The sequence below is a fragment of the Canis aureus genome, chromosome 28 (assembly GCF_053574225.1).
Source record: "Canis aureus isolate CA01 chromosome 28, VMU_Caureus_v.1.0, whole genome shotgun sequence".
In the NCBI taxonomy this organism is placed as follows: Eukaryota; Metazoa; Chordata; class Mammalia; order Carnivora; family Canidae; genus Canis; species Canis aureus.
In genome coordinates, this window is record NC_135638.1 from 32,640,217 (window position 1) to 32,664,478 (window position 24,262).

A 24,262-nucleotide genomic window follows, 5' to 3' on the forward strand; every position below is an offset into this window, starting at 1 on the left:
ACTAAGACACCCAGGTGCCCTGCCCCCATGGTGATAGATTTATAATAAAACTTATTTGATGGGACATCTTACCATTGGAACTTGATTACTAAGGACCTTAGTACTGCTTTTTTAGTGCCTTCTAATGCTATCAGGATGACCCATCACTGTAAGCTGAAAGTCATTTATGTAAAAAATAAAGTGTTCTTTTGGTTAAGGAATTAAAACAAATTTAGCCAAATTCTTTATAGATATCAACTCTTAATCTTCTTTATCTAAAGAGATTATTTAATAGTCTTAATGTTTATCTTCTCAAGTACTAAGATTCAGATGGTATCTCATAAATTATTTTCTTTTGAAAAAAATAAGTATATATTTATTAGTATAAAAGTTCCAGGAGCATTTTGATTCTGCTTTAGCTCATCCTGATTCTTATTCCCATCCAAAGATTCTCAAAATATACAGTGAAGTGGTAAAATTAAATGGTACTTATTCCTAACACTTCCCCTTTCTTTAGCTATTTCCTGACATAAATTTTATATTATTTAAAAGATCTTATTTGAGAGAGAGAGAGAGAGAGAGAGAGAGAAAGAGCACGCACACAAGCAAACATGAGCAGGGGAAAGAGCAGGAGGCAGAGGGAGAAGCAGGCTTACCACTGGGCAGGGAGCCTGATGCAGGGCTCCATCCAAGGAACCTTAATATCATGACCTGAGCTGAAGGCAGATGCTTAACTGAGCCACCCAAGCTCCCCTCCTGACATATTTTAGAATGGATTTCAGAATATATACGATAAAGACATGAAAAAAAGAAAATGGTAATTTGTAATCACTGATCAGGTATTATTAAGGAATTTTCTTTCAAGTTTGGAACTGAGGACTTCACCACCAAGTTGGTTCACTGTGTCAAGAGTCCAGCGTCCCTTACATACTGAGAGGTACAAAATCCAAAGGGATGGTACACTGAATGCAAAGGGCTTCTCCTCTCTTCCTCTACCTCACCAATAACTAGGTATATACATTATTATTACTATTACTATTATTATTATTATCACTACCACCATCACAGCCATCACTGCATTTGTTAATTTAAGTCACGATGTGAAGGAGGGAGCAATTGCTGAATAGTTAACAACAATGGATTCAGGAGCCTGACTCCAGGATTTTTCTGATTCTACAACGTATTAGATGTGTGACCCTGGGCAAGTCACTAAATAGTTTCCTCACATGCAAAACAGATACCAGCAGCACAGCAGTAAATATTAAGTTAATGAGGACATATAAGCATTTCAAACAGTGCTTTTACACAGTCGACACTTCTTAAAAGGCAGCTACTAGCATCATGATTCCTACCCTAACAACTAGGGAGGGAAAAGTTTTCTTTGTGGATAGATGAGAAAGGCCACGTTCATCTTTGGTTCTTTTCAGGATAAAAGTTCCTCAGACCCCTATTTCTGTACTTTACTGCTTTCTGTTTAAAATAGATTCTGATCAGATAAGCTTCTCAAAATACAAAAAGAAAATACCAGGTAGGGAAACTAAGTAAGGAAAGCTCTTCATGCATTTCTTTATGTGTATATGTCAAAATGAAATTATATGCATCATAATATTTGAGAACAGGAATGGATTTTCAAGATAGTTTAGGCCAACCATATCATTTTATAGGAAAAAAAAGAGTCGGAGAGATTGAAAGACATGCTCACAGCCACAGAATTAGGTAGCTGAGAAGGCTGGTCAGTGAGGTATAAAAACACATTTAAAAAAATTAGAGTAACTTTACTAGTTAGCCTTCAGAGTTTTACCTGCTTATGACTTAACAGTTTTTCCTTATCATTCAACTGATAAAATATAATGACATTTTCAGTATATTGTTTGTATGATTCAAGTATTACATTAAAAAGAGGCAAGTTAACTAATAAAATAAACTTTCTAGGCAAACTGGAAGAAAGGATGTAGGTTGGTTGTAAGAGGAATGAGTCCCTTGGTCAGGAAAAGAAACTTCTTCTAACTTAAGAGAGGGCAATAAGGATGGATTTAATAAACTTGGAAGCTAAGAGGAATATATTAAGCTCATTCATTGTCAGGCTCCATTTTCTTGTGGAAGCAAAAAAAAAAAAAAAAGGAAAGAAAAAAAAGTCTACTGAGATGACTGAGATGAGAGCAGGGAACATCTGGGATCAGTGGACAGTGGGAGGAGAGGTGCCCGCCCAGCATGGGGGTGTGAACATCCCCACCAGTACTGAACTGCAGAGGAGCAGACAAATCCAATGGTTGAACAGGAAAGCTGGGATAAGAAAATGAAAAGGCAGGAAGGAAAGGGTCATTAGACTTTAGAACAGAGAGCTCCTAAGGGTCCAGGGATCAAGATGAAGTCAAAACTCAGGTTGAGAGGCCAGAATCGGTGAGTGGCAAATGGAATCTTTCAGACTGCACAGTATGAAAAACAGACAGTAACTGCGTAGGTAGAGAGGTTTGCTTCCAATCACGATCTGTGTCACCATATGCACGAGCTCAAAAGCCTCCAGCAACTATCTACTTGTTAGCTCTGCTTATCAAAAATGATTCTGTGATATTCTAGGTCTGTTGGGCTCTGCTCCAGCTCACTAAACTGATTCTTAAGCAGTTGCACAGTTTATTCTGTCATGGTAAATTTGCAAGTGTTACAGCTATGATTTGCTTGCTCCTATAATACTACATGAAGGAACTGGGTAATATTTTTATTGCATTTAGGTTTACCCCACAATAATTTATAATATAGTAAAAAAATTAAGTTAGTTTTCATCTATGTAATGTTATGTTTGCAATAAGACTGCCAACTATGGAAGACAATGGAATTATTTCCATTTGTTTCGTTTGCTTCTTTTTAATTATTTCTCTGTTCGGTAGTTGCTTGGAACTCTTGGGAAATGAACCATCTCAGAAAGTGATTTTCTGAATACATGAAGGTTAACTGTTAGAACTTTTATATTTTAACAGATTTCTTAATGGAAAGCCTTCTAAAATGTTCTATACAATTCTTCACTTTCTTAGAACATATATTCGACTGTTCAACATTCCAATTCATGTGCACCACAGAGGCTCACACCACATTAATCTAGTGTAATTTCCTATACAGAAGCTGAAAATTCTAAAGACTACATTTCTCAGACTCCCTTGCAGCTAGGATTTTATATGATTCCACCTTCTACTGAGCAATAAATACACACTTGTGTGGTAAACGTAAGCACTGTGAAGTGAAAGTTATGCAGCTCTTCTGGATACCAAGGTGTTGGAGGTATTTGATTCTTCTACAGAGGTCATGATGGAATGTTCTAGTGTCTGGTCCCCAGCTTCATGGGCACTGAGCAGCTGATGGGGACACAGGACATGTTCTTTCTAGATAGTTTTGTTGTTTGTTTCTTCTAGGAAAGTTTGATCTGCTAGCTCCAGAAATGCTATAAACTATCCAGGGCTCTGTCAGAAGCCCCTTCTTAAATTACTGAGTAGATTTCGTTTTCTATAATCAAAAACCCTAACCAATACAGCTAATGATTAACAGCCCAGCATTCTCACCACTTAGTTTTGTCACTCTCCTCCATCATTGCCTCTTTCACGGGAGTCATTTTCTCTAGCTATTTGACTTACGAGAAAGGCCAGTCTTTGTAAGATATGAAAATGAGATAATATCCTTATTTTCAGGAGTTGAAATTGTCAACCGTAATCACTGGCTCTATTCAGCTATCTTCCATTTATGGTACTTTTTTCAATTTCAGTTCTAGATTTACTGTTCTGCTAATCAAGATGTACAGTCTAACGTTCATTCTTGGTCATGTATTTAAATAAGAAGGAAAATATGTATAAAGCAGAGACATGGCTGCGTCTTTTACCTGTGTTCTAATTAAAAATCATAATCTCAATAAACATTAAGACATGAAGTGCTAGGGGTGTGTCTGAGTGGCTCAGCTGGTTAAGCGCCCGCCTTCAGCTTAGGTCATGATCTCAGGGTTCTGGAATTGAGCCTCGATGCCCCTTGTAGGGAATCTGCTCTTCCCTCTCCATCTATCCTTCCCCCTGCTTGTACATGCACTCTCTCTCTCTCTCTCAAATAAATAAAATCTTAAAAAAAAAAAAAAAAGAAATGAGAAGTGCTAGAAAATATTTTTAAAAATATATCTGGAGGTTATAGTTATAAAAACAAAAGAGAGGAAGAAAGAACAATCAGGACAAATCTGACCTGTGTTGGTAGTAAGGAGAGATGAGGGAGAAAATTTCCAAGTAGACCTGTGAGTGGGCACTGAAGGATTTGGGTCCTAAGAAAAGCCAGGGTGACACGTGTTCCTGTATTCTCTACATGCCTCAGAAATCAGTCTCTATCAGGAGAAAAGGATACAGAAAGGGACACTTGAGGTATGAAAGACAAGTGTAAAGAACTGACATGAATTCTTCCCTATTTTTAGAAATGCAAGGGGAATGGAGAACCACTGTACACAAGCCAAGTGAAGAGAAGTTGGAAGGCAAGGAATCACACAAAAAAGAATAAAGGATACACAAAAGGGTATACTAGAAACATGGCCAATACTCCAATTTCACATGTCACTTATAGTAATATGCAGACATATAATACAGGGTAACTTTTCCCAACAAATTTCATGAGATTTATAAAAATTCTTTGAAGGTACAGCTTTTATACAGGAGTCCACTTATATTATACAATGCACATTGGTTTCTGAACTGTAATCAGCAAAGTCCTAGGGGATCTTTTAGAAACATCTCTGAGGCAATTCCTTCCTTCTACAATAGAAGCTCCAGTTTTGTTAAGTGTTTTATGTGCTGGTTTTCCCTAACTTGAAGGCAGACATGCTTACAGCTGTGATCTAATAAGATACCTACTGTTCAACCTAATCAAGAACCCTTTACAATTTCCTCTTTTGAGCTCATGTACTCAGAATGAGGTAGGATGGTACAATGGTAAAAAGCAGACTTGAGTCATAGTGTGGGTCTGAATCCCAGAAAGTAACCACTTCCTAGCTCAATCTCCTTGGGCATACTATTGCATAAGCAAATGAAGTCACCATAGGTTCTGTATCCAAGAGTTGTAAAGATTAAGTGAGTTAATATGTATTAAAGTGCTTAGGGGCCAGGAATGTAGTAATTGCCATCTAAGTATTAGCTACTAATATTATCACTAGACTATCACTAATATAATCATTAGCTACTAATATCATCACTAATACCTAATTCCATCAGTAAGGTCTTCACAGTTCATGCTTTAGTTTTTACTTTCTAGGTCATTTTGCTGTTTTGATTCTCAAAGGAAAGTCATACTGAACAAAAACAAGTATCTTTCTCATTTTTCAGCATTTTACCTTCCAAGTTTTTGTCCTTCTCCACTAAAAGCCTTGAACCTCAATCTAGGTTTTATGTATTCTTGATCCTGGTGGTCCTCCATATCCAAATTCACATGGCCACCATGAACCAGTCGCTGAAGTTCCAGGGGAATCTCTCTTTTAAAAAGGGAAAAAGGTTTTAGTTAACTCAAAAAAAATTAATCCACACTGACATTACTATAATCAAGTTGTGAGTTATCCTGGAAATATTTTCTTCTTCAAGTTGCATCATATTATAGAACCTTCAGCTTTGCTTTGCTTTTTCAAAATTGTTTTGTTTATTTAGGGTCTTCTGTGGTTCTATATAAATTTTAGGGTTGTTTGTTGTAGTTCTGTGAAAAATGCTGTTGGTACTTTGATAGGGATTGCATTAAATCTGTAGATTGATTGTTCTGGGTAGTATAGACATTTTAACAATATTTGTTCTTCCAATTCATGAGCATGGAATGTCCTTCCATTTCTTTGTGTCATCTGAGATATTACCTCACCTTTGTCAGAATGGCTAAAATAAAAAATACAACAGATACATGTTGGTGAGGATCCGGAGAAAATGGAACCTTCTTGCACTGTTGGTGGGAATGCAAAATAGTGCAGCCACTCAGGAAAACAGTAGGAAGGTTCCTCAAAAAGTTAAAAATAGAGGTACCGTATGATCCAGCAATTACACTACTGAATATTTACACAAAGAATACAGGAACACTAAAGCAAAGGATATACACAGCATCATTTACAATAGCTGAAATATGGAAGGAGCCCAAGTGTCCACTGACTGCTGAAGATGTGAGATACAACACACACACACACACACACACACACACACACACACACACAGGAATATTATTCAGCCATAAAAAAGAAATGAAGTCTTGCCATTTGCAATGACATGGATGGAGCCAGAGGGTATAATACTAAGCAAAATAAGTCAGTCAGAGAAAGACAAGTACCATATGATTTTACTCATATGCAGAATTTGAGAAACAAAATAAAAGCAAATGAACAAAAAAAAGGACAAACCAAGAAACAGACTCTTAACTATAGAAAACAAACTGAAGGTTATTTCAGGGATGGAGTGGGGGAATGGGTTAAAAAGGGGAGGTGATTAAGGAGTGTAGTTGTCCTGATGAGCACTGGGTGATATACAGAATTATTGAATCACTATATTGTATACCTGAAATGAATATAACACTGTATGTTAACTATACTGGAATTAAAATTTTAAAACAAGTTGCATCACCTCATTCCCAGTGATTCTCAATATAGGGACTTTTTGTTGTCACAGTGATCTTGGAGTGCTTCTAACATTTAGAAACCCAAATTGCAAGACAGTAATTTATACCTAAATAAGCACTAGAAAATTCCTATGAAGACATAATAGTTAATGAAGATATTTATTTCTAAAATCTTTGGAAGAAGTTTTAAAAATTGATGTATTTGATTGTTATGTGGTTCGTGACTGCTGTTGTTCAGGGTCAGGATCCAGATACGAGATGCACTCTTCTATAGGGATTCATCTTGCCTAATCAAGTCTTGTCTTGGGTCCCACAGAACCACTGAATGCCCTGCTAGAGATTTGCATGAATGAGGACACTGTAGTGTCTGAGCCTAAAACTTAAAGCTTAAGGTCTGTCTTACAAAGAAGAAAAAAGGACTTTCTTTTGGTGGGGGGAGCATTGTATTAATACACTTTGAAATTTTCAGGAATACCTGTACCATATAAACCAAGAGAAGACTGTGTTTTGTTTGGAACTTTATCAAGTCCCTGACTACAAAGCCACTGCTAGTAATTATGCTGCCAACCGCACATACTTCATTATTCTGTTTTTATGTTTGTCACATTTTCTTGAGAAGTGCTAGACTGCACATAGGTGCAAACTATCTGACTACTTTTATTATGTCTTCTGGTGTGGTCAAATAAAAGCATTTATAAACTGAAATATATACAATTTTATGATATTTTATTTCAATATATTTAAGATAAATATTATATCTTTTGGGGGAAATAATATGTAGGGACAGATTATATTATCTATGGAGTCATTCTTTGAGGACAGTGAAGACAGTATTACAAAATAGAAGACAGCGATTTAATAGTTGACAACCACTATCTGACATCAGTCATGTCTTCAAGGACTCTTTTCTAAAACTGTTGTTGATCATAATTTGTACTTCAGGACATGATTAAAAAAAAAAATACCCTCTTTTAGGACATCATGACTGCTTGAACGTTAGCCCACGAAGTTTTTGGCTTATTTTCAATTAAGAATAAATGAGTTTTGATCTACATTATAGTACATTCATCATCCGTATGTTATCTTCCAACATCTTTGAAATAAGCATCAATTTCAACAACAATGTTGATCTTCCCTTAGCAGATGAACATTCCCTTACTTACACGTTCCTAGCTCTTTCTAGTGACTTCAGGTTTCCATGTCCACAGCACTGACTCAAATTATTATTTCCTTGTATTTATCACCACTATATACTACCTCCTTGGACAGCTCCCCACCTTTCTCAATGACTTTGGCATACTGTTTACAGTATTTCTTGCCATTTTTTGGTGTCCTGACATTATTTTGTAGAATTCAAATTCAAATTTCATGCTAGTGTTCTAAAGATATCATTCCTTTAGAGGTCCTTGACTCCCTCTATGCCAGTGAGTTTCACCTCCACTCCACTTCAGCCACTCTCCTTGGACATATTTGTATCACTTGGAAAAGCCCCACCTTTAATTCCTGAATGGAGTATAACCTCCTACTTAGTCTCTTCACTGTGACTTAAATCTCCTAGTTCATCACCAACCTTTTGTGCTTGGTTGTATTTCTACTTAGGAATGATCACATTGTCAGCCAGTGAAAGAATGATGCAGAAAAGCTTTTATAATCATAGCAAAATCACTTGATTCTTCATCCTTTAGCAAGAGCTTAGTGAGCTATGATATTCTTTAGATCGGTCAGAGCACTGTATATCTGGTTTACTTTCACAAATTGTAACTTCAAACTAACTTTTTAAATCTTCTACCAGCAGAAATGCCACTTTAAAAGATTTCTAATATAAGTTGCTGAATTTCAGGCAAACATGCAATGAGAGCCATCCTGTTAACAGTAAGCAGGACAGTGGCTTAGTAGGATGGGCAGCTACAGGCTAATCAATTGTACTGATTTATTATATTGAGATGTTTCTTCTTGGAACGGGGACCACAGCTTGACCACATCTTGAAAGTGACCAATGTCTACTGCCCCTTCCCACCAAATTAAGAACCAGAGACTTATGGATAGCAATATATCCTTTTAGATACTTAAAAATACCCTTCCCCCTATTTACATAATATATTCTAGTACCTTAAAAATAAAAAAGTTCCACCCTCAGTAACAAATAGAATACAGGTAAATATATCTTACCCTCTTTTAACAGACTCCAGAAATTGAGCATTTGGTGGGTCATTATAAGGTCTCAGTTCTCCGTCATCTAAACTGAAACCATTACTCCATAGTTTAAGCAAAATCTGAACCTTTTGAACATAGGAAAAAAGATAAAAGAAATACAAGAATCCATTTGCATCAAATAATTTTAAGCTTCAAATGCGGTTTCACAACATATTAAACCACCTACTTTATTTCAAATATGGAGTTATTCATTCTATTCTTTAGTTACTGTTAAAGATGTAAATGAACGCATGAGTATTTGCTTGGCAGATTTGTATGTAACTTAACAAAGTGACAATGGCTGAAATGCCAAAGGTCTCACAGCTAGATCCTGGCCTTGATGTACAATTAGTTTGGGTCACTGAGAAAATGAAAGCGATTAGAGTGTCCAGCTGTTACTCCACATCCGCTTTTCTCCGTCATCTGTACCTATATTCTTGTCTGCTGCACAGGGCTTAAATAGTTATGTCAAGGGGCAAGACAGAACTTTCAGTGACCCTATAGGGCTAAAGTACACATGTTTAAATGAAATTATAACTCCAAATTTTAAAAGCCAAATCCAAATAATGACTTTAGGGATTTCCCTGTTTATAACCTAGCTAATTCTCTATTAATGACATTATACTATTTATAATAATTACTGTATGTATATAAAGCTCATTTTGACAATGAATCCTATCTTTTTTCAACATATAGAAAATATTTACCATCTAAGTACAAGGCATAATTGAGACACAATATAAAATTTGAGACTAAAAGCTTACACATTAGTCTTAAAATCCAGGTTTCAAAAATAACAGAAATTATATTCATATTACCAATTTTTAACTTTAAAAACAGTAGTCACTAGAGGCAAATATCTGCAACTTTTCATTTTGGTTACTGTACCTACATCTTGCAGTTGATTTTCTCCATAGATGTATTCAGACCGCTTACAAAAGGAATTACCCAATCTGTATCCTCCACCTGTAAATGACTAAAATACATAGCAAATGAGCTAAAAATTCACTATGGTTTATCAGGAAAAATGTTATGGTAATGTGCGATATATATTTCAAAACTAGATCAGCTATAATTAGCCAAACCAGTTTATACTTTCCAGGAAAATTTTATATTAAAATGAAGGTTTTATGTTACTGAGAGGTATATACTTAAGTAAGAAATTATATTTCTTCCCATAAAACATTAGTGACTCAGAAGTTGAAATAATTTAGGCCAATCTTAACTTAAAAAATACATTTATGTACTGAAATATATATTTTCAAGTATAAACAGATTTAAAAAGGCTACCACTAGTATTTTATGATGTCTTCTAATAAAAATTATGCTTAAATCTTATTTCACAAAGTAAATAAAAGTTTCACAATGTAAAAGGAAGAATTTTATAAATGGGTATAAACTACCCTGAGGAAAGGCTCCATAATTACTTTTTAAAGCTGCTTTTATTCAACTGTAATAATCAACTATGATTATACTTTTTGTTTTACCATATTGATCACAAGGTCTTCTATTTCTCAGGTGTAGGATAGCTTATGAGGTAAAAATGCCATTCCTTTTAATCACTGTGCATATCATAAATGAGCTTTTAATGATCATACTGCTTTCTTTTCTATAGACTAAATATATCAACTAACTATATAAATTCCACATTTTTCTTACAGAATCAGAGAAGCTGCAAGAACGCAAATCACCCCAGACTTAATTGAAAGAGTTGTAAGCGGTTAGTCAATAACAAAATGAAAACTAAGATTTATGTTTCATTTAGAATAGTGACTCTTAGCAATGGTTCTCAAGAGTGGATTATCAGACAGGCTTTTTCAGAAGATACATGCTTAGGTATATCAGAAACCTACTGAACCAGAGGCCATATGATAGTTTAGAAATCCTCCCCAAATGATTCTGACAAGGGAACTCAGGTTGAGAAATGCTAATTTTAAGAATATTATGACAATTATACACAAAAAGACACTTGATGTCTTTATGTCTTCTTCAATATACCAGTACTATGTCAGCTGATATAATTATAAAAGCTGTGTAAAAGATGTATACAAATTTCTGAAGGCACAAAAGCAACTGGAGAAAGGTGAGCTTGTTCAACTAATGTAGCAACTGGACACCCATAAACAGAAAAACAAACCTTGTTGTAAACCTCATGTAAAATTAACTCAAAATGGGTCACAAGTTTAAGTGTAAAATGTAAACTATAAAACTTTTCTAGATGACATTTAGAGGCCTACATTTAGAGGAAGAGTTCTCAGATAAGAGACCAAAAGAATAACCTAAAGAAAAAAAAGATAAATTGGACTTTATCAAAATAAAAGACTTTTGCTCTGTGACAAACCCTGGTAAGAGGATGAAGAGACAAGCTACAATCTAGAAGAAAATATTTGCAATCCATATATTTGATAAAAGCCTCAAAACTAATAAAATACATAAAGAATTCTCAAAACTCAAACAGTAACAATCCTATTTGAAAATAGGCCAAAGTCATTTTACTGAAAGGGATAAGAAAGATAATGGCAAGTAAACAAATGAAAAGATGTTCAATATCAACAGCCATTCGGAATATGTAAATTAACATCACTAAGCCACGAGGAAAATGCAAATTAAAAACACAATGAGCTATAACTATACACTTACCACCATAACTAAATTTTAAAATAGTGACAATACCAAATGCTGGCAAGAATGGATTGGATTCCATTCACTATGGAAAAGAGTTTGGCAGTTTCTAAAAAATTAACATATACTTATCATACAACCCAGCAATTGTCCTCCTGGGCATTTATCCCAGAGAAATTAAAACTATTATCTATATAAGACCCTGTACGTGATTGTTCACAACAACTTTGTAATAGTTCCAAACTGGAAACACCTCAAATGTCCCTCAATGAGCGAACGCCTAAACGAACTCTGCACATCCATACCATGGAGTAGTATCAGGAATAAAAAGAAAGAACTACCGAGACAGTTAACTACGATGACCTTCAGGGCATTAAGCTGAGTGAAAATAGCTAATCCCAAAAGCTCACATCCTCTATGATTCTGTTTGTATAACATTCTCAATATTACAAAATCATAGAGATTGGAGAACAGATTAGGGTGGCAAGAGGTCAGAGATGGTGGGGGAAAGGGCAGAGGGCGTGACTAAAATGGGGCCGAGGGAGATCTTTATGACAACCGAACAGTATCTTGATTGAGTTGACAATTACACAAATTTACTCATGTAAGAAAATGACAGAACTATATACATACATGGTACCAATGTCAAATCTTGCCTTTGATACTACACTCTAATTATGTAAGATATAACCACAGGCTATAACCACATCATAACCATTATGTGGATATAACCACAGGACCTCTTGGTGTTCTTTCTGAAAATCATATGAATCTACAATTATGTTAAAAAAAAAAGGTAAGAAACTGAGGCAACTTTCAATCATTAATAGAAAGGTAGTAATCTTATGAAAACTGAATACTAAAAATAGAAATATGTAGTTAGAAAAGCAATGTTTGCAAATAATATAAAAACCTATAGAAGAGACTATATATAATATATATATATATATGTATATATATTTAGTTTTTAAATTTATCACTTACCTTAGATTTGTTATCACCAGAAGCTCTTGTGGCTTCATTTAGAGGGACAGCCCCATGTTCTCTTGCCTCTTTAAAAAGTTCATTCACAATTTTCCCAGTTGAAGGTCGAACTATATGTAATCCACTGTACTCATGTTCACTTGAATAGAACCTTTAAACATTAAAGTTCATGAATAGAAACTTAGAACAAACATAAACCTCATTAAAGTAAAAAAGCTACAGTCTTACACAGTAACTTATTTAAAAAGAGCCACTTTTATGGCTTCTGTGGAAATATTTAATTTTAAAAATGGGATTAAGGAACGAAACAGTTCATACACTTCCTCATGGAGTTTGTGGAGATTATGGCAGTCAAGGTCAGCATTCCACATGAGAACTGGCTTGTCACTTCTTCCCTCCCCCTTCTGTAACTGCTTATTAAATGCATCTCTTGCACAACTTAGGCACTTTTGGTGTGGTGGGTCAAGCAGTGTTGACAAGCAGAATTAAGTCTCTTCCCCTGAGGAATTCACACTCAGTAGGGACCTAGTTAGTGAAGGGCTACACATAGGGAGTTTATTCTTCAGAGATTTTTGGATTCAAAAATTATAATTTCCTGTGTTAAAGGTAAATAATTTAGACCATAAACAATGTTTCCAGCGTATTAACTACACAGTGACTGATTTCTAGTTTGACTCCAACTTCATAATGGTCCCAGGAACATAAAAATTCACCTCATTTTTTAATATGATTTTATCTATTTTATCTTTCAAGATGTTTTTCAGTGAGAGTATTAGAAAATAAAGCCAATGAAATATCAACATGGAGACTGCTATATGTTTAACTACTCATACCCTGCAATCCAGTTCCAAATTTGCATTGAACTGTCTCATAAAACCAAGAAGGGAAAACTGTATCAGTGCTGGAGACTAGGAACAGAGGTCACCTTCAAGACTTTCTGCAAAATTAGTACATGCAAAACTGAACAGGAAAGAGGGAAGGGGAGGGTAGCTCTCAAATCACTGTAAGTAAAGGAAAAATCCACTTGGAAAACAAATCCAACAACAGAACCCTATGAACACAAGACTAACTCATAACTGCTGGGGGGAGGGGGGAGGTGGGCTCGCCTCCATCCTGCTAGTGTACCCAGCAAGTACAGAGTGAGTTTGCTCAGAGCAGAGTCAGAGGTCCTCCACAGAGGACCTGGCGTAGCAAGGCCAAACAATACCATAGCTGGTAATATGAGGAGGAGCTCGAGGAGGATGACTTAAGGCAGTTACCAGAAAGGAGGGAAAGAGGGAGGGGGAAATGAAAACAAAAGAAAAAGCCTTCTGTTGTAGCATCTTCCTTCTCTGTCCGGTGTCTTTTTCCTGGAAAGTACAGCTATATAGCTCCTTTCTACCTCAGCTGTGCTTAGAAAGACCTTACAGGAAAAATCTGAAATGGGAAAAGATTTACTAGCTCCTTTAATGGTTCATGATTTTATTTCCTGTTTAAGAAATCTTTGCCTACTGAAGGTCATGGAGATACTCCATTTTCTTTCTTTCTCTTTCTTTCTCTTTCTTTTCTTTCTTTCTTTCTTTCTTTCTTTCTTTCTTTCTTTCTTTCTTTCTTTTTCTTTCTTTCTTTCTTTCTTTCTTTTTTTGATACTCCATTTTCTTCCAGAAGTTTTATCATTTTCTTTTTATCTTTATATTTTATTGTTTTCCTTATTATACATTATTTTTCTATTTACATTTCCTTTTGTATTTAGATACACAATCCATCCATTTCTCCTCCTTCCTAATTAAGTATGCTTATATCCTTGACTCTCATTCTCTACTTAAACTCCTTTGATCATCAAAATATTTGTGCACTTCTACAGATAACAGCCTCCTCTACAAATGACTTATGGTCAAGTGCTGAATTTATTTATTTATTCATTTTTACTCTTTTTAAAGATGTATTTATTTATTTTAGGGAGAGAGGGAGAGCACGCAAGAGTGAGCAGGGGAGGGGCAGGGGGAGATAGAATCTCAAGCAAGCTCCCTGCTGAGCACACATGCCCAAGGCTGGGCTCCATCTCAAGATTGAGATCATAATCTGAGCCAAACCAAGAGTTAGCAGCTTAAGTGACTGAGCCACCCAAGTGCCCCACTGATGGGCTGAATTCAAAAGCACCTATTGAATGTACATCATTTTTCCAAAACTAAACCTGTATTCCTCACATAAATCTCCCCATTAACAATCACTTTTTTTCCTGTACACCAGATTAAGAACCTTTAGGTCTCAATTTCTCATTCACTTGCTTCCTATATCCAATGTCATCAAGTGTCTACAATAAATTCTTTGAAAGTCTCCCACACTGATTTCACTCTTTCTCCTCCATTCCACTGATGCCACTTTAATGCAAAATTTTATTACTACATTCTTTAGATTAGCATAATTGTTTTCTTCTTAATTTTTCTTATCTTGTTCTCTTAGTTACTATTAATTTTGCACTGTATTTGTCCTATTTTTCTAAAAATATAATAACAGCTAGTTCACTTCATCCTCCTAACAATGGTATTATAACAGTGGTATTATCCCTGATTTACAGATAAAACTAAAGCTTAGGGAATTTAAAAACTTGGCAAAACCTTATTAGAACAGAGAAAAAAACCTTAAAACTGAGGTATATCCATCTCTAGAATCAAAGCTTTTATCACATATATTATAGTTTTTATCATAAAATTTACATTAAAAAACATATACTGCTCCCTCTGCCTGTGCCTCTGCCTCTCTCTCTCTCATGAATAAATAAATAAAAATCTTAAAAAAAAAACACATATACTGGCTTTCCACTGCTTTCTACACAAATACAATTCCCCTTGGCTTTCAAGGCGGTCCATAATGTGACTTTATTCAGGACTGGCTACACAATTTGTGGGGCCCAATGCCAAGTGAAAATGAGTCTCCTTGTTCAAAATTCATTAGGAATTTCAATACAGGAACAACAAAACATCAACCCAAGCATGGAGCCTTTCTCAGCATGAGGCTCTATGTGAATGCACAGGTTACACATCCCTGCAGCACACTCTGCCAGCACTCTACTCTCTAACCTTATTTGCCACTAGACTATGAAAGTTCTGCTGGCTCCTTTTCTGATTCCTCTTGTCATATTTATTATTTTCTCTTCTGTCCCTATTTGTTTCTGGAATCGTTTCCCTTGTCTTTTGCCAAGTAGAATGCATGGCCCTTGGTTAAATCCTAAATCCAAAAAAGGCTTGAAGACATGTCTGACTATGGACTACATATTAAATGATTTTATGAAATTATGGTTTATTTTCTAAGGTGTGATATGTTGTAAGAGTTATAAAGGAGTACATGCTTCCTAGGAGATACATGCTGAAGTATTTAGGGATGAAGTGTTAGGACGATTGCAATTTGCTTTCAAATAGTTGAGTAAGAGTGCTTGCATGATGTTATGCTATAACATGTTAACAACTGGTGAATATAGGTGAAGCATATATAGCATATATTCATTGTACTAATCTTTTGATTACTTATGGGTCTGAAAATTTATAAAATAAAAAGTTTAGGGAAAAATTAATATTCTGTCTTCTTATTCAGGTCCAAAAACATATGTCATTTTTCTCTCTCCTACAGAAAAAAAGATGTGGAAAATGACAGACAAAAAAGAAAAATTTCCAGTGAATTTTTAGTTATTTATTATTTTAAAAATTTATTTGAGAGAGAGAGAGAGAGCACAAGCAGGGGGAGAGAGAGAGAAGCAGACTCCTCGCTGAGCGGGAAGCCTGAAAACGGGGTTTGATCCCAGGACCCTGAGATCATGATCTGAGCTGATGCAGATGCTTAGCTGACTGAGCCGCCCAGGTGCCCCTTTCAAGTGAATTTTTAAACTTCTGGTAAAGTGATAGACTTTCTGTAAATGATATATAATGGAAAAATTCCAAGTATCTCCCCAGTAAGGAGATTCACAGTATTAAAAAGACCTTACTAGGGGATCCCTGGGTGGCTCAGCGGTTTAGTGCCTGCCTTCGGCCCAGGGCATGATCCTGGAGTCCCGGAATCGAGTCCTGCATTGGGCTCCCTGTGTGTAGCCTGCCTCTGCCTCTCTCTCTCTCTCTCTCTCTCTCTCTCTCTCCCCCCCCTGTGTTTATCATGAATAAATAAATAAAATCTTAAAAAAAAAAAAAAAGAAAAAGAAAAAGACCTTACTGAAAATATTCCTAAAAATAAGAAAATTCAAGGTAATAAAGAATACCTGGCTCTCATCTTTTAATCTTCATGGCTGGCTCTCTTTCTAGTTCAGGAATTTTAACAACAGCAAATATTATCCAGGAGATCACATCATTCAGTGAAAGTATAGACAGGTTCTGGAAGTTCTAGATCCTCAAATTGGGGGCAAGAGGCACACAGGGGCTCCACAAGTGGGTTTTCAGGAACACAAATCCCTTTTTTTTTTTTTTTTAATTTTATTTATTTATTCATGAGGGACACAGACAGAGAGAGAGCAGAGACACAGGCAGAGGGAGAAGCAGGCTCCAAGCAGGTTGCCTCACGTGGCACTCGATCCCGGGCCTCCAGGATCACACCCTGGACCGAAGGTGGCGCTAAACCACTGAGCCACCCAGGCTGCCCCAGAAACACAAATCCTTAAAGACAACGGACAAAATTGTGCATAAATGCAGTTTTGCGGGGAGAGGGGCTACAGCTACTGTCAGATCCTCAATGCATCCTATAAACCAGTGTGTCTAAGAAAAATACTCCTCAGTGGATGTCTTTTTATGACATCTGCCAAAGTATTAGGTATTTAAGATAATTTTTCTGTTCCTTTTAGCTTTCTATTACCATTTTAGGAACACTACCTAAATAATACATTTTTTAGAAATCATAGTTTTAAAGAAAATTCCCAAGGCCATCTAAAATAATTTAGGATTAGTGAATTAAAAAGAAATACGTTTAAAGCCAAAAGAAGACAAAACCTACCTTTGAGGTGGTGTCCGTGGGCTTTTAAAGACTGTAGCTTTAGGTCTATCGGATTTGGAAGACTTGCATTTCACTTCATCTTCATATAATTCTGCCAAAGCCAACTATAAAATAACAGATTTGTTACAAAGTATAACACTAGAAATGAACTCTTCTACACAAGTAGAAATTATGAGTAGAACATGTGATTGTGCAGTACAAATTTCTAATGAAAAATAAAGGCTGCTGTTTCAGATGACCCCCTTCCACAGTAAAACCAATGTATCTCTCACTTGATTAAAACTAATCAAAATGCCACATATAAAAGTTACAACAACTACTTAAATAGTATAATTATTTTTTTAAAGATTCCACTGATTTATTTGACAGAGAGAGAGAAAGAGCGTGCGCGTGTATGGAAGCATGCGCACATAAGCAGGGGGAGTGGCAGGCAGAGGGAGAGGGAAGAGCAGGCTACACACAAAGCAGGGAGCCTGATGTGGTAACCCATCCCAGGACCCTGGGATCATGACCTGAGCTGAAGGCAGATGCTTAATGGATTGAGCCACCCAGGTACCCCTTAATTATTTTCAATTAACTATTCAACTGTTTCAAAAACTGGGAATAGATCATTTTCAAATTTGGACCTACAATTTTCCTATAATAATAAAAAAAAATGCTTGAAGATGTTTCACACCAGTATCAGCCTGCTGTCATCAAATCTCATAAAGTTATTTCATTTAGCTGTTCAAGTTTGCAAAATCCAAGCATATAAAATAATTTCAAAATTATTCTATTTAAAAGTCTGCCTGACATAAAGTGTATCAAGTTTAGGAAAATGAACTTTCAAAGATTTAAGACAATATATTATATATATATATATGTTTTTTCTAACTTTTAGAAAGCAATATTACCAAATTATGCATTATAGATACATGGCTAGGTACCTTTAAGATGAAATAAACATAATGTAGTTCTTAGAATTGGAATTTTAAAAAATTATCTAAATATTTCAGCATTAAGTTATTTTGTTCCCACTTTTGACATCTTGGACAACCATTCAAAAACTTTGCCTTATACCTCCATAACTGGCATGATCATAATCTCTGGAAAATCTTTGGGGGAAAAAAAAACAACAAAAAACAAAATCCCCCCAAAAATCCAGATAAAGTGATCCCTCCAGAAATACAAGAAATATGAAAACTACCTCCAGGGCTTCTTTCCTCAGAAGGAAAAGAAGAATTGTGACAAAGTTAATTCTTTGAAGATTCGGTTAGTCAACTTTTAAAATATACATACACATTAAAAAATATATATATAATATATATACATATATATTATATTACACATATATAATATATACATACACAAAAAACAAAAACAAAAGGATTTATTTTCCTTCCCAATTTTTCCTCCCTACCCCATCTACATACAGCTACAACAACTTCATATTACTGACATGGCAATTTTGTTAGAAATCCTTATTATGAAAGGGCTTTGTAACCTAAAAGAACTGAATTAAAATCCTAACTTGGATTCATGATTTGACCTTGGGCATGTTATTTAACTTCTCTGAGCCATGGTTCCCTCATCTTTAAGTGTCTATTAAAAGAAAATTACCTTGGACGGTCATTTTAAGGATCACAGAATGCATGTGAAGCATAAGGCAAGTGCTTCATTACTAGAAGACATTAAAAAACATTGAACTGTGATTATATCAGTGTTTCATTTTCCCCAAGATTTATTTCTTCAGTGTTAGCTATATATTTCCTATGGTCTCTTCCCACCCTAGTCCCTCTGAAACTAAACAAAACAAAACAAATGAGAGAGATGGAGACAGACACTCTGCCTGACTCCTTGGGTCCAATGTTTTCAGGAATTTTACTTCCCTAAAATCTGTTCGAAACAGTATTCCTTTATAGAATTCCTCTTGAGCCAATTAAATTATTTCAGCTCTATGAATTACTTTTACGTGATTTTTAATCCCATCAGTGGAAATGTTACCTATATCTCAAAGGTCTACTTCAGCCATCCTTCACAAAGCCATTTCTACTTTTACCTTAATGATATTTCTTTCCTAACTCATAGCATATGCTATCCTACCATTAACATTTATATTAAACATCATATTGTCATCACTTGTGTACTTTTCTTACTATTTTATTTCTCCTGCTATAATTGAGGTTTCCTAGATTGTTTCTAATATAGTACTTCATGGTCATCCAACAAATTTATGTTTGAATTATGTAGATAACATATATAGATAAAGTCTAAAATTCAGATTACATTTTCTATGTAGTTTTGTACCTTATTTGCTTTTGTTTAAGATTTGAACAAACCCTGTCACTCAACTAATTTTCTTCTGTAAAATAAATGTATAAAGCAAATGTGTTTTGACTCTGTGGAATATATAAACAAAATAGGAATATGGGGTAAATTGTATTAGAGCAGGGAGTACACCTAGGTGAAAGGTCTTAGTTATTAACGGTACACTATTAACTTAGAGGAAAACAAATGATATTTAGAGGGAATTAATGCTGGGATTCATGATGTCCCTGCGGTATCATATGGTATAAATTCATTAGTAAATATTATAAAGAAATTTAATTTGTATTAGTTGACAAAGCAAATGACACCACACCAGAAAAGGAAGTGATTACTTAAACTGATCAAATTAAAGCACTAGTCAAAACAAATAAAACAACAACAATGACAACAAAGTATCAGTCAAATAAAGAGATAAGAATACGTGCCCTGTGAAGTAATGAAGACTGAATAATCAGGACAGAGTGTTCCACAGGCTAAGCAATTAGATTATGAAGCCACCTCAACTACACAGAAGGAATAAAGTACAGTACATAAGTACTGATAATCTTTGCTCTGGAATTTGAAATGTGAAGCACATGAAAAGAAACTTGAAAGCAAAGTAATCAAGAACCAGAAAATCAAGTATAGAGCAAAAGATTAAATTCTCAGTCTTAGAATGACAACTGCCAGAAGGTATACGGATTTTTAAAAATATAGAATAGCAACATTAACATCACCCAGGAACCTTTGAAAATGCAGATGCTCTAGCCCCACCCTAGACTTAATGAATGAAAAACTCAGATGGGGCCCTGCAATCTGTGCTATATCAAGCCTTCCAGACAATTCTGATACACGCTGAAATTGAGAACCAATAGTATGAAATACTGATATCCAACAGGATTAGGATACTTGTTGAAACTGTAACATAGTACCAGACATTCTTACTCTTGGTTAGAACTCCACTGTCTATCCCATTCCATCTTGACCCTAATAAAGTACTGAAGTGATCTCGATCACCCTCCAACTCTAACATACGGAAATACACAATTAAGAACAGAAATTTTTTTCTTTTGATATTATTCTGCAGGAAACCTGAGACAGAAGTATACAATTAAATATGTTAGCCAACTATTAAACCCATGTGTGTAGACAGACTGAGGGGAATCAGGAGAGATAAAGGTCTCTGAAAATGTTCAGAAATACTAATGAACACTGAGGTTTTTAGGGTGAGGACTCTCAGTAACAACCCCATCCTAAACCTTCCGACTGAATGTTTCCTGATTTGGGGTGATGAAGAGAGCTAAGATCCGCTCTTGGTTTGATATCCACAGATTTCTGCAGTTTTAAATCCAAGGCTCACAGTGTTGGCAGGCTTTCTGGGAGACAACCATCCATGTTTCCTCCTATGCTAAATGAGGAAACCTCTCCTGATTTAGATGCTGACAAACCCTACACTTCCTGGCAGTTAAGATATACATACTTAGGGCTATCTTTTGCTCGTTCCAATTAGTAATACATCATCCTTTTCCTCTATAATACTATGAATAATCTTAGAGCAAGCTGTCTAGAAAGTATGAAGTATCTATTGAAAAGTACAGTTAAGCACAGCTAGATTAAACAGCAAGATAATCAAACAATAATCACTATTCAAAAAACTAGTTGGTGAGAAGAACATTATTCATTTCTTTTAAACCTACTCTATTTCTTTGTACATCATCACTTTGGTTGTTTTCAGGTTTTTTGGCAAGTTCTTCAGATTCGTATTAAATTCTAAAAGAAACATTTTCAATATTTAATGTATTTGATATCCAAATCGCATTTATAAAAAATTAGTTATCTACTACCAACCTACCTACCAGAAAGTAGACAATTACAAAAAAAAATCTCTATCCTCTCTAATTGATGAAGAGGAAGGCATTCTCTCAATTATTGACATTTACCAAAATATCTCCAACCATTATTCATATGTTTTTCATTATTCATATATTAATCTACTGGATTAAGTGTGTAAATTTGCCAAGTATTAAGCAGTCATTAACTAAGCTGTTCACACTTTTCACATGAAGAAACAATGAGATTAGAGAAAGGATACTAAGTTACATAGTTTTAACCGTAATGGCATTAGAATGGACTAACCAGTTAAAGTTACAGTATTTTCCACCTTTAAAGAAAAAGAAACCAAACATTTACCAATCCAGGATAATATGGGAGTGCATAGGTACTTTACAAACATTTCCCCCTTGACACCACCACCATCACTCCTAGTTTACAAACAAAGACACTAAGGATCAGAGAGATTAAGACATTTCTTTTATATTCACAGGCCTACTAAGTGACAGGACCAAGATGCAAACAGAAAAGTCTGCCTGTGTCTCTGCCTCTCTCTCTCTCTCTCCATGTCTCTCATGAATAAATAAATAAAATCTTAAAAAAAAAAAAAGAAAGAAAGAAATTGGTCTAACCAGAGACTCCACTTTTCCCCAACATCCCATGTTGCCTTAGTGATGGTACTCTACCATATAAAAGATGAGGCAGATGAGAGCTTCCTATCGCTGATTCTATTTACTACTACTGAATTGTTATGAGTACTGGAATTATTCTATATTCAGGTCATCTTCTAACCTGACACTGAGCTCTCCATTCTTCAAATTCTTCATTTTATGTACTGCTTTTTTGGCATTCGATCACACTCCACCTTAAAATGTCATGTTCAATACTACTACTACTACTACTACAAAAAAAAAAAATAGCCTTTAGCACCTCTACTCCCTTCAACGGTGTCCAGCACCAGCCACGGATTTCACGTCCTATTCATCCCTGCACTCCGTGGAGTTTAGCAGTATGTGTGGCATGGCAGGTGGTCAATGCTTGCTGAAAGGTGTAACCGTAACACAACTTTTCTACCAAGGCATGTAGACTGGGTGTCATTTCTACTTTGAATTACTTGTTGATTTTATCAATGGTCTTATGAGACAGGAAACAAACAAACCCCAAGTGAGCAAAGCAGTGCTAAGCATCTGAAAAAGCGCAGTTTGCTGCATTCGTATATAGCCACCCAACGTCATCATGAGGGTGTATCTCGCTGTCGATGTGCGATGTTTCATAGGTGGGAGCTTTTACGACTGGGACGTGCAGCTGTAGGATGAAATACTTTAGCTGACACTTTTAAAGGGGGAAAGCTATTTGATAAAAAAAAAAAAAAGGAAGCCTTTTTATGCAAAAAAATCCAGACAGAAACGGCATTCTAGACAAAAAAAAAAAAAAAAAAAGACCAAACCGGCACACGTTACAGCTTCTCGAGAGTTCCTGGCTGCCCGCGGCCGCAGTCAAGCTTCTACAGTCAAACGCGAGGGAAGCACCAACCAGGGGGCCCCTCGGCCGACTCCACGCAGTGCCACGCTAAAGAACAGCTGCTTCTTAAAGTGCAAGTCGGGTGGAGGGGAGGCGAGGCCCGGGCACCCGCGCGGGGCTCCGGCTCCGGCTCCGGTTTCCACGAACACCGCCGTTCGAGGCGCCGCCGCGGGGAGGGCCGCGCCCGGAGTTGCACTTCACCCCCAGGGGGGCTCTGGCCGGGGCTCGGCGGACGCCGGGGGCCCCACACGCACCCCTCCGCGCAGTCGCCCGCCGCCGCGCCCCGCCCCCGGCCGCTCGCCGCACCTGGAGATCCCGCGCGCTCGGGGGCCGCGGCCCCGAAGACCTCTCCTGCTCGCCCGGGTCGGCGCCGCCGCCTTCCGCCATCTTTCACCGGCTCCTCGGCGCCTGCGCCGACGCGCCTTCCGGGCCCGGTTGCCTGGCAACCGCGGGAGGGGCGGGGCCCAGACCCCTCGCTTCCCCCCGCCCCCGGCGCGCAGGTCCGCACCCCGCTCTTTCTTAAAGGAAAAGGGCTCGGAGACTTTCCCCGCAGGGACGCGGCCACGCAAGCCTTGTGTTCTCTCCGCAGCACGCCTGAAGATGCTTAGGCCGCCCTGGAGGGCAGCATACACTTGCGGGTTCTTCCAACTGCACAATGAAAACATCCTCTGGATGCTTTGTCTAGTAAAAATTGCAGCTCACTTTCTAGTCTTGATCAAACTCTCTCATCTTCCCTATCAAAGACCGGGTGGGACGTCGTCCCCGATGCGTGAATTGGTGTTGAGGACGAAGAACACCGTGAAAGCCCTTTGCACTCAGAGCTGGAGACGGCTCAACCCCCTTCATTCCTCTGAGATTTGTTTAAGCTCCTGTCTTATTCCATGTACTTTTATGTCCCTGGGATGCAAAGGTAGAAGTAGTAGTAGTCCCGGTCATCATAGAATTCAAAATCTAGTGGAGGGAAAAGAGAGATAATAAATGCGATAGTATAAAATGCAACGCAGATACTAAAATGCAGTTTGCAATAGAGCTTTGCATTAAATGTTGTGAGTGGGATATGGGGTGCGGAGGAGAGCATTCTGTTGGTGCCTGCTGCGTGCACCATGCTAGCTGCGTTCCGTGTGTCATCTCGGCTACCTCTGTTGGTTAAACACTGTTATCCTGTTATATCCAAGGAAACCAGATTATAAATAGCAGCTAGATTCACCTGTTGACAATGGCAGTATCAGATACCAAACCTGGCATTTGTTGACCCAATATTCATTTTAATGCAACATTTTGGCCTGCAAATCCTCAGCTCTTC

General features: G+C 36.7%; 1 protein-coding gene across 1 annotated transcript in view; it reads right to left on the reverse strand.

Moving 5' to 3' along the window:
- UBXN2B (UBX domain protein 2B) overlaps positions 1 to 23,377 on the reverse strand; it is a 29,123-nt gene extending 5,746 nt beyond the window's left edge. The window contains exons 1-6 of the mRNA XM_077876878.1: positions 23,266 to 23,377; positions 17,323 to 17,426; positions 12,373 to 12,523; positions 9,659 to 9,742; positions 8,743 to 8,852; positions 5,324 to 5,461 (exon numbers count right to left, since the gene is read on the reverse strand). Coding sequence (XP_077733004.1) covers positions 5,324 to 5,461; positions 8,743 to 8,852; positions 9,659 to 9,742; positions 12,373 to 12,523; positions 17,323 to 17,426; positions 23,266 to 23,346 — 668 coding nt within the window. The 5' untranslated portion in view covers positions 23,347 to 23,377. The remainder of the gene's footprint in view (positions 1 to 5,323; positions 5,462 to 8,742; positions 8,853 to 9,658; positions 9,743 to 12,372; positions 12,524 to 17,322; positions 17,427 to 23,265) is intronic.
- Positions 23,378 to 24,262: the final 885 nt, after the last annotated feature.